The sequence below is a fragment of the Moschus berezovskii genome, chromosome 12, assembly GCF_049115385.1.
Source record: "Moschus berezovskii isolate FMDL1 chromosome 12, NW_MosBer_1.0, whole genome shotgun sequence".
Taxonomy (NCBI): Eukaryota; Metazoa; Chordata; class Mammalia; order Artiodactyla; family Moschidae; genus Moschus; species Moschus berezovskii.
In genome coordinates, this window is record NC_142471.1 from 10,233,458 (window position 1) to 10,248,630 (window position 15,173).

A 15,173-nucleotide genomic window follows, 5' to 3' on the forward strand; every position below is an offset into this window, starting at 1 on the left:
CAGATGTTTTTTCCCTTCACACAGCACTAATCCTGATGTTGGACTTGACCCTTTTGTTGTTTCCTCAAATCTCTTAAACACAGCATTGGTATGTAAAGCACATTGCAGTGAAGATGTGGATTAGAGGAAGACGTAATGTGCTTAGCCATCCTGTCTGTGAAATTTATCAATGGTTACTGTTCTCTGTGAATGTTTTTCTCTTTCTTGTTGTTTTCTCTCTTTCCGCCTCACTTCCTCGCTGATTCTTCCCTCTTTTCTCCAACCCATAAATGTCTATTTCTTTCTCTCTTTTTTTTAATTGGAGTATAATTGCTTTGCAATGTTAGTTTTGCTGAAAATGGAGTCAATGAGCTATGTGTTTACATATGACACCCGCATCCCACACCTCCAGGTCATCGCAGAGCATCAGGCTGGCCTCCCTGTGCTATACAGCAGCTCCCCACTAGCTCTCAGTTTCACACATAGTAATGTGTATATATGTCAGTGCCACTCTCCTGATTCCTTCCACCCTCCACTTCCCCTACCACGTCCACCTCCTTTATTGTCTGCTTCCCATTCCTGCCCCCAAGTGCATCTCATTTTCCTCTACCATTTTGGTTTCCATTACCAAACCACCAAGTATCTGGTAAACTTTTATCCAAAGGAAAAAAATAAATTCTTAGCATCATCTGCTCTTACAGAATTAGTGACGTTTAACCACCAGTGCCTCCAAAGGCAGGCATTTTGTATCCTTTGCACTTCCCCAAGCTGCTTCCATCTGATGTGAAAACACTTTGTTACATGTGAGTCAAGATAAGAGAGAAGGTGTCATTAGCTCTGTTCCTGTCGGTTGCATGGCATCTGCCCTTCTCTTTCAATGTCCCGTCCAGTGATCACCAGAACCCCTTTACATTCACAGCTGCCAGAGCCGAAGTGTGCAGCGGCACAGGAGAGCGGTTCCGCATCTTCCGTGCTGAGAAGACGTATGCTGTGAAGGCTGGACGGTGGTATTTTGAATTCGAGGCGGTCACTGCTGGAGACATGCGAGTTGGCTGGAGCAGGCCAGGGTGTCAACCTGATCAGGAGCTTGGCTCGGATGAACGTGCCTTTGCTTTTGATGGCTTCAAGGTGAGTGCGCTTTGCCGGACCCTGGAGTTTGTAGGCTCCTGCCTTTGTAGGCTACTGTGCACTACGCATCCGCATGCTGTGAGCTCCACACTGCCTCACTGCATTTCCACTGGTTTTCCTTCTGATGGTCCAGCTTCCCAGGTGGCTCTGTGGTAAAGAATCTGCCTGCCAATGCAGGAGATGTGGGTTCAATCCCTGGGTCAGGAAGATCCCCTGGAGAAGGGAATGGGGACCCACTCCTGTATTATTGGCTGGGAAATCCCATGGACAGAGGAGCCTGGCAGACTACAGTACTTGGGGTCACAGAGTGTTGAACACAACTGAGTACACACACACATAATATTCAGTTCAGTTCAGTTCGGTCGCTCAGTCGTGTCCGACTCTTTGCGACCCCATGAATCACAGCACCCCAGGCCTCCCTGTCCATCACCAACTCCCGGAGTTCACGCAAACTCATCTCCATCAAGTTGGTGATGCCATCCAGCCATCTCATTCTCTGTCATCCCCTTCTCCTCCTGCCCCCAGTCCTTCCCAGCATCAGAGTCTTTTCCAGTGAGTCAACTCGTCACATGAGGTGGCCAAAGTATTGGAGTTTCAGCTTTAGCGTATTCTGCTTTTCTGAACCCAAACTCAGAAAATAGTTTCTAGGAGAACTTCTGTCTTGGTAGTCTCAAACATTTTGAGACATTTTGAGACCCTTCACCCTGTGAAAATTCAAGACTATTCAAAATTTAAGAAGTAAAATATTCTCTATCGTAACAAAGAGATGAATCATCCTCATCTATCAAAAGCGTTAAAACTATATATGCTAAAGCAAAATATATCCATTTGACATAGCAATTCCATAGAAGGAATTTATCCTCAAGCAATAATTCAGTTCAGTTCAGTTCAGTTGCTCAGTCGTGTCCGACTTTGCAGTCCCATGAATCGCAGCACGCCAGGCCTCCCTGTCCATCACCAACTCCTGGAGTTTACTCAAACTCATGTCCTTTGAGTCGGTGATGCCATCCAGCCATTTCATCCTCTGTCGTCCCCTTCTCCTCCTGCCCCAATCCCTCCCAGCATCAGGGTCTTTTCCAGTGAGTCAACACTTCGCATGAGGTAGCCAAAGTGTTGGAGTTTCAGCTTCAGCATCAGTCCTTCCAATGAACACCCAGGACTGATCTCCTTTAGAATGGACTGGTTGGATCTCCTTGCAGTCCAAGGGACTCTCAAGAGTCTTCTCCAACACCACAGTTCAAAAGCATCAATTCTTTGGCACTCAGCTTTCTTCACAGTCCAACTCTCACATCCATACATGACCACGGGAAAAACCATAGCCTTGACTAGACGGACCTTGGTTGGCAAAGTAATGTCCCTGCTTTTTAATATGCTGTCTAGGTTGGTCCTAACTTTCCCCCCAAGGAGTAAGCGTCTTTTAATTTCATGGCTACAATCAGCATCTGCAGTGATTTTGGAGCCCCAAAAAATAAAGTCTGACACTGTTTCTACTGTTTCCCCATCTATTTCCCATGAAGTGATGGGACCAGATGCCATGATCTTAGTTTTCTGAATGTTGAGCTTCAAGCCAACCTTTTCACTCTCCTCTTTCATTTTCATCAAGAGGCTCTTTAGTTCCTCTTCACGTTCTGCCATAAGGGTGGTGTCATCTGCATATCTGAGGTTATTGATGTTTCTCCCGGCAGTCTTGATTCCAGCTTGTGCTTCTTCCAGCCCAGCGTTCCTCATGATAATTAATGATAGATAGAAACATTTAATAGCCATAGTAATGCTGTTTGTTGTTTATAATCACCAAAAGTTTCCATTTTCAATGTTATGAGTAATTTAAATTTTTTCAGTTTGATGAAAGGTGGTAAGTTTCTTCTTTTTGGTACATTATTTATTTGTATATTATATAAATATTGAATGTTTACTTTTTCTGTATAAAATATTTTAAAATTAATAATATGTACATATGGACTTAACTACACTAGAATAGTAATAGTTTTGGTTGATAAAGTTATTGATTTTTTATTATTTTATCATTTTAATTTGCTAATTTTCTTCAGTAAATTTGTATTCCTTTGGAGGGAGCTTTTTTCCTAACTAGAGAAAAGAAAATTAAATCAGCAGTTTTGAAGATATTTGACATTTGGGTAGCCAGGTGTGTGTCTAGGAAAACATTTTTGGACTAGAAATAAGTATTGTGTCTTCTAGGGCAACTGACCCACTTTGTTCTGAAATGTTACATTTCTTGAGTCCTATTTTCTATTTCAGATAGAAAAATTTAACACCTTTTGGTACCTAATTTCGTTAAATAAATTTTTTAAAACTATAGTGTATTATATTTTAGAAGAATCATTGTTTTACATTGGTGAGTATATTCTGTTGCTGCTGCTGCTAAGTCACTTCAGTCGTGTCCGACTCTGTGTGACCCCATAGACAGAAGCCCACCAGGCTCCCCCGTCCCTGGGATTCTCCAGGCAAGAACACTGGAGTGGGTTGCCATTTCCTTCTCCAATATGTGAAAGTGAAGTCGCTCAGTCGTGTCCGACCTTTAGCGACCCCACAGACTGCAGCCAACCAGGCTCCTCCATCCATGGGATTTTCTAGGCAAGAGTACTGGAGTGGCTTGCCATTGCCTTCTCCGGAGTATATTCTGTTATATATCAGTTTACAATGAAGATGATACATTAGGGGAAAATAAAACGATTTATCTGATAAAATATTATAATTTTGTATCTGTAAATCATTGGAATATACTTACAGATTCAAAGGTCACATTTATCAAGACTGTTTCAAATGTATTTATGAGATTTCGCCAGTGTTATATATAAAGCCGTATTGACATATATATACAATTTTTGGCTTATTATTTCAATAAATATCTTAAGAATATTTTTAAGTTTGATTCAAACCATTTCTTATTTTAGTATATACTAAAATGCTTCTAATTTTCTATTTTGCTAAAATGTGAGTGCCACTGGTTCCAAGAAATGGAATTTTATTTTGAAAGAGATGAAAATTAGAATGTCATTTTCAACGATCAGTTCCCAGCTGATTCTATGTTCATAATTCTCTGTATTTGGGGGAATGGAGAAAAACAACTCATATCCTGGGAAATGTTCATTGTAGTGAGAAAAATAAATTTCTAAGGACACAGTTTTTCTTTTAACAGAAAGGTTATAGGGTTCATTTTTTAAAATAATAGACTCTTAAATCATGAAGTAGCATTTGAGTTTTTCTCAACACTCAGTAACATATGATGTTAATGTCAAGGATTCAGAATCCCTGGGTGCCTCCACATCACTTAGTGAGTTGCTGTTGCTGTAGCAGATGGGCTGACTACATTTCTTCCCCCCGCTACGTTAATGCAAGTGCTACTGTGAATCGTGCCAGTAGCAGTGGGCGGGTGCCATTCTGGCTTTTTCTGTGACAATGACTCTTCTGTCTCCAGGCCCAGCGGTGGCACCAGGGCAATGAGCACTATGGGCGCTCTTGGCAAGCTGGAGATGTTGTGGGGTGTATGGTTGACATGACAGAACACACCATGATGTTCACACTGAATGGCGAAATCCTTCTTGATGATTCAGGTTCAGAACTGGCTTTCAAGGACTTTGATGTTGGTGATGGTAAGTGTACTGCATCTTGTGTTGTTTTTAGGTTGGGATACAGTGAAGCTCTTTGTTCTGATGCCTCTTTACCAACCATCTCAGTTTGAGGGTGAGCGAGCAAATGAGTTGCAGTTGTAAACCACAGTGGTGCCCATAAGACTTATTGGATCCAATAGTCTTGAAATGACTTAAGCAGAAACTCTCTCTGTACTTTGGAGCTAGGAGTCTGCTAAGGCATACATGGTTTTTATGAATGCAAGTAAGAAAATAAAATGGCAGGCAAAGGATAGTTTTCCACACGTATTAAATGTTCATTTAGAACTTCTCTGTTCAACCAGCTGCTTATAGCTTCTTTTCATTCATTCATTTCAAAAAATATATCAAAAGCCTACTGCGTATCAGGCCCTCTGCTGGATTCTGGGATGACAAGAATGAAACATTGTCCTACAGTTATGCAGACGATAGTTTAGTGGGCAAGTTTGCATCTGCACAATTTCTATTCCATGGATAAGTTCTAGAATAAAGAAATGCAGAAAATTTCACGGAAGCATAATGCAGGGTAAAAATACCTCAGCCTGTGGGGCTCTGAGATGACCTTGAAAAGGGTTGTAAGAGAAAGACAAAGCTGTTTGTAAAGGAAATGAGAGGGTAGGTATTTTTCGAGACAGTACTTCCAATGGGGTGGCCTCTGTCATAACATGAAGTTCTTTGAATTTATATTAATTTCAATGAAATGAAGTTAAAAATTGAGTTTCTTAATGGCACTTGCTATATTTCAGATGCTCAACAGGAGCCTATGGTTAGTGGTGCCCAATTGAACAGGAGAGATACAGAACATTTACATCAACAAAAATTCTATTGAATAGTGTTAATATAGAGCATATAAACAAAATAACCTAACACTTTTTTTTTTTTTCAAAATGACTGAATACATCCTATTGGGGCTTTTCAGGTGACATTAGTGGTAAAGAACTCACCTGCCAATGCAGGAGATGTTAGAGATACAGATTTGGTCCCTGGGTCTGGAAGATCCCCTGGAGGGGAGGGCATGACAACCCACTCCAATATTCTTGCCTGGAGAATCCCATGGACAGAGTAGCCTGGTGGGCTACAGTCCATGCAGTCAAAAAGAGTTGGATATAACTGAGTAACTGTTACTTGAATATATTAATATATGTATATATAGTCTTGGATTTTAAGATGTACCTCAATCAATACTTTGAACAGTCTATAAATTTCTCACCAACCCCAAAAAATCCTTAGCCAGTTCATTATTTGCATTGTTCTTTTTTTATTATTTTTAAATTTTTTAATTATTTATTTTAATTGGAGGCTAATTCTATAGTTATTCATTAACTGAGCTTTTGAGTAGGTGTGCTCAGTCATGTCAGACTCTTTGTGACCCCAAGGATTGAAGCCCACCAGGCTCCTCTGTCCATGGGATTTCCCAGGCAAGAATAATGGAGCTTATTGCCATTTCCTCCTCCAGGGAGTGTTTTTGGCCCAGGAATTGAACAGGTTTGGCCATATTTTTCAAGCAGGTATGACCCCGGGATTTGAGCATGGGTGACCATAGTTTTCAAACACATATTTGTGAAAATAGTAGGAATTTTGCCTTTTTATAACTTGTTTTGAATACCTGTATCTCTGGGTAGTGGGTGAAACTGGTGTTGAAAGTTTGGCCTCTGTACTGGTGCCAAATTGAACCTCAGAGACACAGTTTGGGGTGAAGTAGAAAATAGCATTATTGCTTTGCAGGCAAAGGGGGGCACAGTGGGTTCCTGCCATCAGGAGGATTTGGTAAGGAGTTTAATAGTGATTGTTTCAAGGATGGGGTTACTGAGATCAGGGTGTGTGTGTGTAGGGCCTGCATTTCTTCAGTCTGATCTCAGGTAATCTGACGGGTATCTCTGGTTCCTTTAATCTGGAGTGGAGAATGCTGGCATCCTCCATTTGCTGGGGGGTTTGGTTCTGTGAAGAGTTTAAAGATATTTTTGTGTGTATCTTTTGAGGTAGAACCTGGACCCTGTCCCAAGGATGCACTATTGTTTCTTGGCTGTTCCTCTCTTGTCTCTGTGTCCCCTCCCTTTCCTGATTAGCAACTGTTCAAATCTGCCCTTTGGAACTTGGGGTAGTTCAAGGAGGCCACGGTCTATTTCCTACAAACAAGAAACAGGGGACAAGGAAAGGATGCTGGCTCAGGAGCCCCACAGGGTGCTCCCATTCTTCCCTGTAACCTTCCATCACCTATCTCCCCTCCTCTAGTTTTGCTTTTGGGATATGAGTGTCAGCATATCACAGGGAAAGTGAGAGAGGGTGTTTTTTCTGTGTAATGTCCATACTGTCCAGTACTGTGGATATAATCTGAGGTTTTATTTCTATAATTGTTATTTTAAAATGCTTGCATATTATGCTTTTATTATTTTGAAGTTAAATTTTTAAAATGACTTTGTAAGTTTTGCATGTTTAATTTATACCAAATAGATTCATAGAATGATGTTAGAATTATAAAGAGCTTTCTGATGAATTATCTTAAAATTCTGTGGTCCATTCATTGGATTATTATTGGATGTGTTAGAAAGTATCATTTTGGTCTCCAAAGCAGGTGATAAGTTGTATTTAGCCATGACTGTTAACTATTAACTTTGTAAGGGCTAGTCATAATTTTAAACTTTCTGCCATTAAAAGGACTACAAAGCTTATCCATGTCTGTGACTTTCAAATGGTTTTTTTGGAAGTGGAATTTTCCCTTTCCCTTCCAATTTACTTTACATAGCTGCTTCTTTAAAATTGTTAGTTGAGTATAGTTGATTTACAGTGTTGTGTTAGTTCCTGGTGTACTGCAAAATGAATCATAGATCCACCCTTTTTAAAAATTCTTTTCCCATATGGGCCTTTACAGAGTGTACTCTACTCAGTCCATAGCTTCTTAAAAAACTACAATGGAACTGCTCTGGGTAAAAGTATATTATGAGGCCCTGAGTGGAGCTCTCTAACTTACCCATCACCATTGAGAGTGAGCCCTCGGGATGTCTACAGCTCAAAGGAAAATATTAAAAAAACCTTTAATTTAGGTCAACCGGAATATGCTGTGGTTGCTAAAGTATTAAAAAGGTCCATAAGTGCTCTTTTTCAGATTGTTCTTATACCTAGCTTGTCTTTGTGTCTGTCCTGTGCTTGATATGGTGTTCTTAAAGATCCCGTAATTTCTTTTCGTTTCTGAAAAAATAGCTTAGTCATATGTAAAGCAATCAAAAGGACTGTGTAATAAAATGGACAGAAAGTTTTCTCCATATCGAACATATATGTACACACACACATGTATATGCACACTCTGCAGATCCCTATCTGATCAGCTCAGTAGACAACGCGGCTAAATATATTTTGTTGTCTCTGCCTTTTGTACAGTTACATAACTGAAATGATGTCTTGACCAGTATAAAATGTTTCTAGATAACATCAAAAGGAAAATTACAAAAACCTTTGAAAGACTGATGGGGTTATCCAGTTAAATCCAGGTGGAGATATAGCCATCCAGTTAGTTCGAGGTGAGGATCTGGTTATTTCATAAAGATACAATTGAGGCTTTTCTAAAAGGCTACAGATCTCTTTCCCAGAGAGGGACTGCACTATCCCTCAGTGACAACAGACTTGACCTTAAAGCTTATATGTGATCTGAACAAAGAACAAATTGCTGAGATATGCTGGCCTCTGGTAGAAGAACAAGATCTATTAGTCTTTTAACTCCCCTCAAAGGACCAGGACTTACATGGTCAAGATCAAAAGTGTTACAGAGCTGTAGTCCTGGAGTGGAGTTTTCAAACCTTAAAAGCTATTTCATCTTGGTGGCAGATCCTCTTTTAGGATTCTTCCTTCTATTTGGATTAAAAAAAAAATCACTTCAGAGCATCTGTAGATAAAACTAAGAGATTAATTGAATCTTCATTTTTCAAAGAGTCCTCCGGCTATAATGTCAACTAAGGAATAGTGCTGGCAAGTGCAGTTGCTGTCCCTGGTAAGGTTTTCTGTGAGTTCTTCCTTGTCTCTTCGCACTGTTAGACTGACAAACATTCAAGATCAAGATTGGGAAGAGACCAGGAAAAGAGGTAGCAATACCCTCCTTTGCAGACAGAATTCTAAGAGGACCTCTTAGAGTACTGCTCCCTGGTAGACATGCCTTGTATAACCCTTTTTTCTTGAGTGTGGGCAAAATCTGAATGTGATGAGGTATAGCTTTCTGATTGGGTTAGTAATCAGTTGACTTTAAGCTAACCAAGCAGAGATTAACCATATGAGCCCGACCTAATCAAGTGAGCCCTTAAAAGAGACTGGGTGCTTCTTGAAGTTGGAGAGATTCAAAATTTGAGATAAAATCTCACAGACTTGAAGGAACAAACTGCTCTGGTATGAGAAGGCCACATGGTGCAAATCTGAGAACAGCCCATTGTTGCTAACTCACAAGAAAAAGGAGATCTTTATCATACAACTACAGAGAATTGAATTACTTTAACAACCAAGGAGCTTGGAAGAGGACTCTGAGCTTCATATGAGAACACAGTCTAGTCAGTATCTTGATTACATTCTTAAGACACTGACAAGAGAACCCCCAATTATGCCATACCTAGACTTGCTGACCTATAGAACTGTGCTGTGCTTAATCACTCAGTCATGTACAACTCTTTGCGACCCTATGGGCTGTAGTCCGCCAGGCTCCTCTGTCCAGCAGGTTGCCATGCCCTCCTCTAGGGGGTCTTTCGAACCCAGGGATCTTGCCAGGTCTCCTGCATTGCAGGCAGTCTCTTTACCATCTGAGCCACCAGGGAAGACCTATAGAACTAGGAAATAATAAATGGACATTATTTTAAACTGCTGTTGGTGGTGATTTGTTTCACAGCAATGGAAAACAAATTCACTGACCAATACATTTTTAGTTTCAGCTGAAGCTCCTGTCAAAAGGCATCCTTGGTGCCTGTCTATTTGGAATAGAATAGGAATTTATGCTTGCTCACTGCTCCACCTCAAGCAGGTTTCTTCATCAGGAATCTTTATATATATTCCCCCAATCCATATGCAGTTAACTAATCAGGAGTTATTTTTATCACAAATAGTCTTTCTCATCATATAGAAGATAGCTTAACTTTTACCCACAGAGGTCTGGTAGCCAATCAAACTATGATGCCTGCTCTGTAGCAGGAACCTGAAAGGAGTTCTCCTGACTCATCCAGAGTCTGTTTCATCTTACCATAGCCGGAGTTTATTCCATATCAAATTTGGGATTAAAGTATTTTTTTGTTTTTATTTTTTTAAGTGATAAGTTTTATATGGAGCGTTTCTTAATACACTTCCTCTGAGAGCAGTGGAAGTAATTCTTACCATAACAGACAAGAACAGGGCTAGTGGAGAATAAATATATTTTTATATATCTTAACACCATTGTTCTTTTGATGCTTTACTAGCCAATATATTTATGTCTGAGCTGACATTCTCTATAGCAATGAGAAGAAGTTATGAAGATGGAAAAATCTCCTAAGTCAAGTATGGCACAGATATAAAGACAGGTAGATGTAAGAAAAATTTAAATACAGAGTATTTATAAACTTTTTTAGTACTTTAGTATATTCTTGTGCTAAAAACTGTCTTTTCCTGAACTGATTTTCAAACTTTTATTATGACAAGGAAAAGAAATTGGCAATGTTAAGAACTGGAATAAGAGGAACAACAATCTGTATTTGCAGATAAGGTAATCATTTGCAGGGAAAACCCTAAAGCAGGGGTCCCCAGCCCCCAGGACCTGACTGGTACCAGTCCACCACCTGGTAGGAACCAGGCCACACAGCAGGAAGTGAGTGATGGGGCGAGCAAGCAAAGCTTCATCTGTCATTCCTCATGGTTCTCATTACTGCCTGAACCACCCTCTCCCTTTTCCACAATTTTTTGTGGAAAAATTGTTGTCCACAAAACTGGTCCCTGGTGGCAAAAAGGTTGGGGGACCGCTGCCCTAAAGAAGCGACAGATATTACTAGGAATAATTGGAAGATGTAGCAAGGTATCATTTCTATACTAACAGAAAACCTGCAAAACTAAATAGAAAACTCTATTTACAGTAATATTAGGAGTTTTCAGTAGTCATTGGTTATCACTCTAATAATGTATACCATACTTTTATAGAGAAAATCATTAGACTTTATTGAGAGATAAAATTTATTGTGAGATTGATCATATATAGTCAGCTGATTTTTGACAAGGATGCCAAAAACACAGAGTCAGAAAAGATTCATCTTTTCCATAACTGGTATTGGGATAATAGGATATTCATATGCAAAGAGTGAAATTGGACCCTTAACGTAATTCTGAACCATACAGAAAATGTTTCTGTGACTGTGCACAACATGATTTTGAACTATACACAAAAATCAACCCAAAATGGATTAAAGACTTCACCATAAGACTTGAAACTTTAACACTCTTAAGAGGAAAACATAAAGGAGAAGCTTTTTGATAGTGGTCTTGGCAATGATTTTTTTCAACAACAGGATCAGTCAACAAAAGGAAAAATGAAGAAGTGGAATTAAACTAAAAACTTTTTGTACAACAAAGGGAACTATCAACACAATGAAAAAACAGCCTATGAAATGGGAGAAAATATTTGCAACTCACATATATGAATAAAGGGTAATCAAAGTATTCCTGCAGCTCATTAGTAAAACCCCAAACCAACAAAAACCAAATAACCCATTTTAAGAATAAGCAAAGAAACTGAATAAATAGGAAGAGGTACTCTATGTTACTAATCACCAGGGAAGTGCAAATCAAAAGCACAATGAGATATCACCTTACACCTGTAAGAATATGTTTAAAAAAAAAAAAACTAAAGATAACAAATGTTGGTGAGAGTATGGGAAAAAGGAGTCCCTGGTACACTATTTGTGGGAATGAAAATTGGTGCAACCGCTATGGAAAACAGTATAGAGGTTCCTCAAAAAATTTAAAATATGATGCCATGTGATCTAGCAGTCCACTATGGGTTATAGACTTGAAGGAATAGAAATTAGGATCTCAAAGAGATCTCTGCACTCTCATGTTCAATGCACGATTACTCACAATAGCCACATTATGAAAACAACCTAAATGCCTGTGGATGGATGAATGAATAAAGAAAAAGTCTGTGGTATTTTGCTATGGCAATTCTAGGAAACTAATACATGACCCCCCTCTATACTTACATCCCTAGTACCATTCTTAATTAACAGTTAATGTGCAAGAGCTTCATGTTACCAGTAGTTTGAAGAGCTAATCATATCCTTAATTTAAAGCAAGGAGGAAGAGAATTATTTAACATCTTGCCAGATGGTGAAAGAATAGTTATCTTGTCTAGAGATTACCTGCATTTTACAAAGTAGGTTATGAGTACGTATCTTGTGTAAGTGTCTCATTACACTGGAGCTTTTTCAAGCTTGTCAGCTCTTCTGTTAATCACCTCTGGGTCCTCAGGTTTTACACCTGTAATGATTATAATCAAATCCAGAAAGGGTGCTTTTGATTCTGTATCTAACACTTGAAAGGACAGTGAGCAAAACTAAATTCCTGGTGCTGAGACTTCATGGAATTCCTTTCCTGGGGAGAAAACAGAAAGAAAATTTTTAATAATTAAAATATCTGCATAGCTTTAGGCAGAAAGGACCACTAAAGGAAAAGGGAGGAATAGCTTTCCATTATTGATTTTGTTATGCTGCCTTAAAAAAAGAAAGAAAAAGAATATAGAAAGTTAGCAGTCTATCTTACAATATTATTTTACCCTCATTTGAAGCACAAACTGTTTGGTGGATGTGTATGATTCATCCAGTGTAGCTATCAACATGGTGTAAATTAAGGTTGGGTCTGTACTGTCCCAAATACCTACTGCCTTTCTGACTCCATCATAACATCTGATGTTTCTGTAGCTAGTACCACCCTGTACAACCTGTTCTTGATACAGAACAGGGACCCAGGTTTGCAACAGACCCAGGCAAGTAACATTTTTGGAAATCTCCTCACTTAAAAATAGGGCTTTGCTTGTAGCTCACCACTAAAGAATCCACCTGGTTCTATTCCTGGGTCGCAAAGATCCCCTAGAGAAAGGATAGGCTACCCACTCCAGTATTCTTGGACTTACCTGGTGGCTCAGCTGGTAAAGAATCTGCCTGCAGTGTGGGAGACCTGGGTTCAACCCCTGGGTTGGGAAGATCCATTGGAGAAGGGAATGGCTACCAAGTCTAGTATTCTGGCCTGGAGGATTCCATGGGCTGTATATCCATGGGGCCACAAAGAGTGGGACACGACTGAGTAACTTTCACTTTCACTTTTTTTTTTTTTCACTTTCCACTTAAAAATAAGTGCTTGTTGAAAGAAGGAAGAAGTTAGGACTATGAATCCCTACAGTGGGGCAATCCAAATAGCTAAGGAAATAGATTGGGACACTAGATATTTTAACTGTAGATAAAGACATTTAGTTATAAAGTGGTAGACAAACTCTAAGGAATATGAAGATGTTGGAAACCAGCATAAACAGTCTCATAGTTTTGTCTAGAATCAGAAAGGGAAGCTATCCTAGAAACTCTCTGGATTTTTCCAGGAATAACTCTTAAAATATGTTGTACATTCATGGAATACTTTAAGAACAGAGAAGATTCTGGGACTTCCCTGCTGGTTCAGTGGTTAAGACTCTGTACTTCCAACACAGGGGACATGAGTTCAATCCCTGGTCAGGGAAGATCTCATATGCCTTGTGGCCAAAAAATAAAATTTTTTAAATGTAATATTTTTAATCTTTACAGTTAATTTTCAGATTATTATTTAATATGTATTTTGAGCTTGTGTGTATGTGATCTAAACAGCATGTCATTTGGGGAAATTCATTGTGAAATGATTGATTAATTCAGTGAAAATCAAACTGTTTAACCTAAGCTGACCAGTTAATTGACAGTTAAATTTTATGTGTTGTTAAACACAGGAAATTTCTACCTTACAGAGTATTTTGAGAATGAATAAAGTTGGTAGATGGCTAATAAAATAACTTGTATACATACTAACCTCTGTGCAAATTGGCAGTTTTGCATATTGTGAATACAACTTGGAGGTACTGGAAAGAGTTATATGGATGTACAACAGCAGGAGCTTATTATTCGTAAATACAGTAGAGCCAAACAGCAAGATTTAGGGTTTAAATTATACAGAAAAGGTCAAGGAGTCAGGATAAAGGATGTCAGACCTTGTGTATATTAAACATTCTTTTTCTCTGGATTTGAGCTGATGAAGAGAATGGGATGGTTTTATTTATTTTTTAAGTTCATTCCAATTTTTCTGTAAGATGATGCAAAAAAAAAAAACCTGAACTTTTTTGTATATAATTTTATTATTTATTTATTTTTGTCTATGCTGGGTCTTCGTTCCTGTGCGGGCTTTTCTCCAGCTGCGGCAGGCAGGGTCTACTCTTTAGTTGCAGTGGGCTGGCTTCTCATTGTGGTGGCTTCTTTTGCTGCAGAGCACAGGCTTTAGGGAGCATGGGCTTCAGAAGTTAGGGCATGTGGGCTTAGTAGTTGTGATTCCCAGGCTCTGGAGCACAGGCTCAGTAGTTGTAGCACACAGACTAAGTTTTTCTGCGTCATGCGGGATCTCCCCAGATCAGGGATCAAACTGGTGTCTCCGCATTGTCAGGTGGATTTGTTACCACTGAGCCACCGGGGAAGCCCTGTGATGGCTTTGAAATGGCATTCAAGGTCAAAAATAAAAATCCTGCTGAATCAAGAGCCAGGAAGAAGGTATACGGGAAAGCCCCTTTGGTGTCAGCATTGGTATTACAGTGTCCTGCACTGAAGATGCGTTGCATCATGGGAAATTCCCAAAGACCTCACGTGGAATGAGTTTTTAATTCATTTTCAAAGCCAAAATGGAATAGAGGCAACAAATATCATGTCTGAGGTCCTGTTCTGAAAACTAATACTAGATCCAGTTCTGAAAAATAATACATGATATATGGTCTTGGATGTATAGCCCTCTGTTTTCATTTCCTTAAAATAAAAAAAAACACTAATTGGAAATGGTCTTTTCATACCTCTTTCAAAGTTCTAAAAATCTCAGAAATCTAAGGCGAATAATTTTTGTTTTACATTCCCCATCAGCATTCTGATTCAAATTTTAGCATTCCATTTAACTAACTATAGGACCTTAGAATAATTTAATATCTTAGTTGTTTCCTCACTGTGAAGAATGGGGTTGATATTTAATAATATATGGAAAGGTGCTATGTATAATTGGGCACATAGTAGACCACCTGTAAATGTTGCCCTTCCTTCTGATCAAATAATTCAGATTTACACAATGGTATAATATGAGCCATTTTTATCTGCTTTTGTCCCTTTAGTTTAGGTTATAAATGTGGATTTCTACCTGCATTTCAGAAATTCAAAATTCTGAAGTTGTGTATTCTTGGGAAAA

The 15,173-nt window shown here is 39.0% G+C and overlaps 1 protein-coding gene across 1 annotated transcript in view; it reads left to right on the plus strand.

The window, feature by feature from the left end:
* Positions 1–15,173, plus strand: part of RYR2 (ryanodine receptor 2) — a 537,004-nt gene that overhangs the window by 224,594 nt on the left and 297,237 nt on the right. Inside the window, exons 26-27 of the mRNA XM_088842508.1 lie at positions 899–1,107; positions 4,544–4,718. Coding sequence (XP_088698634.1) covers positions 899–1,107; positions 4,544–4,718 — 384 coding nt within the window. The remainder of the gene's footprint in view (positions 1–898; positions 1,108–4,543; positions 4,719–15,173) is intronic.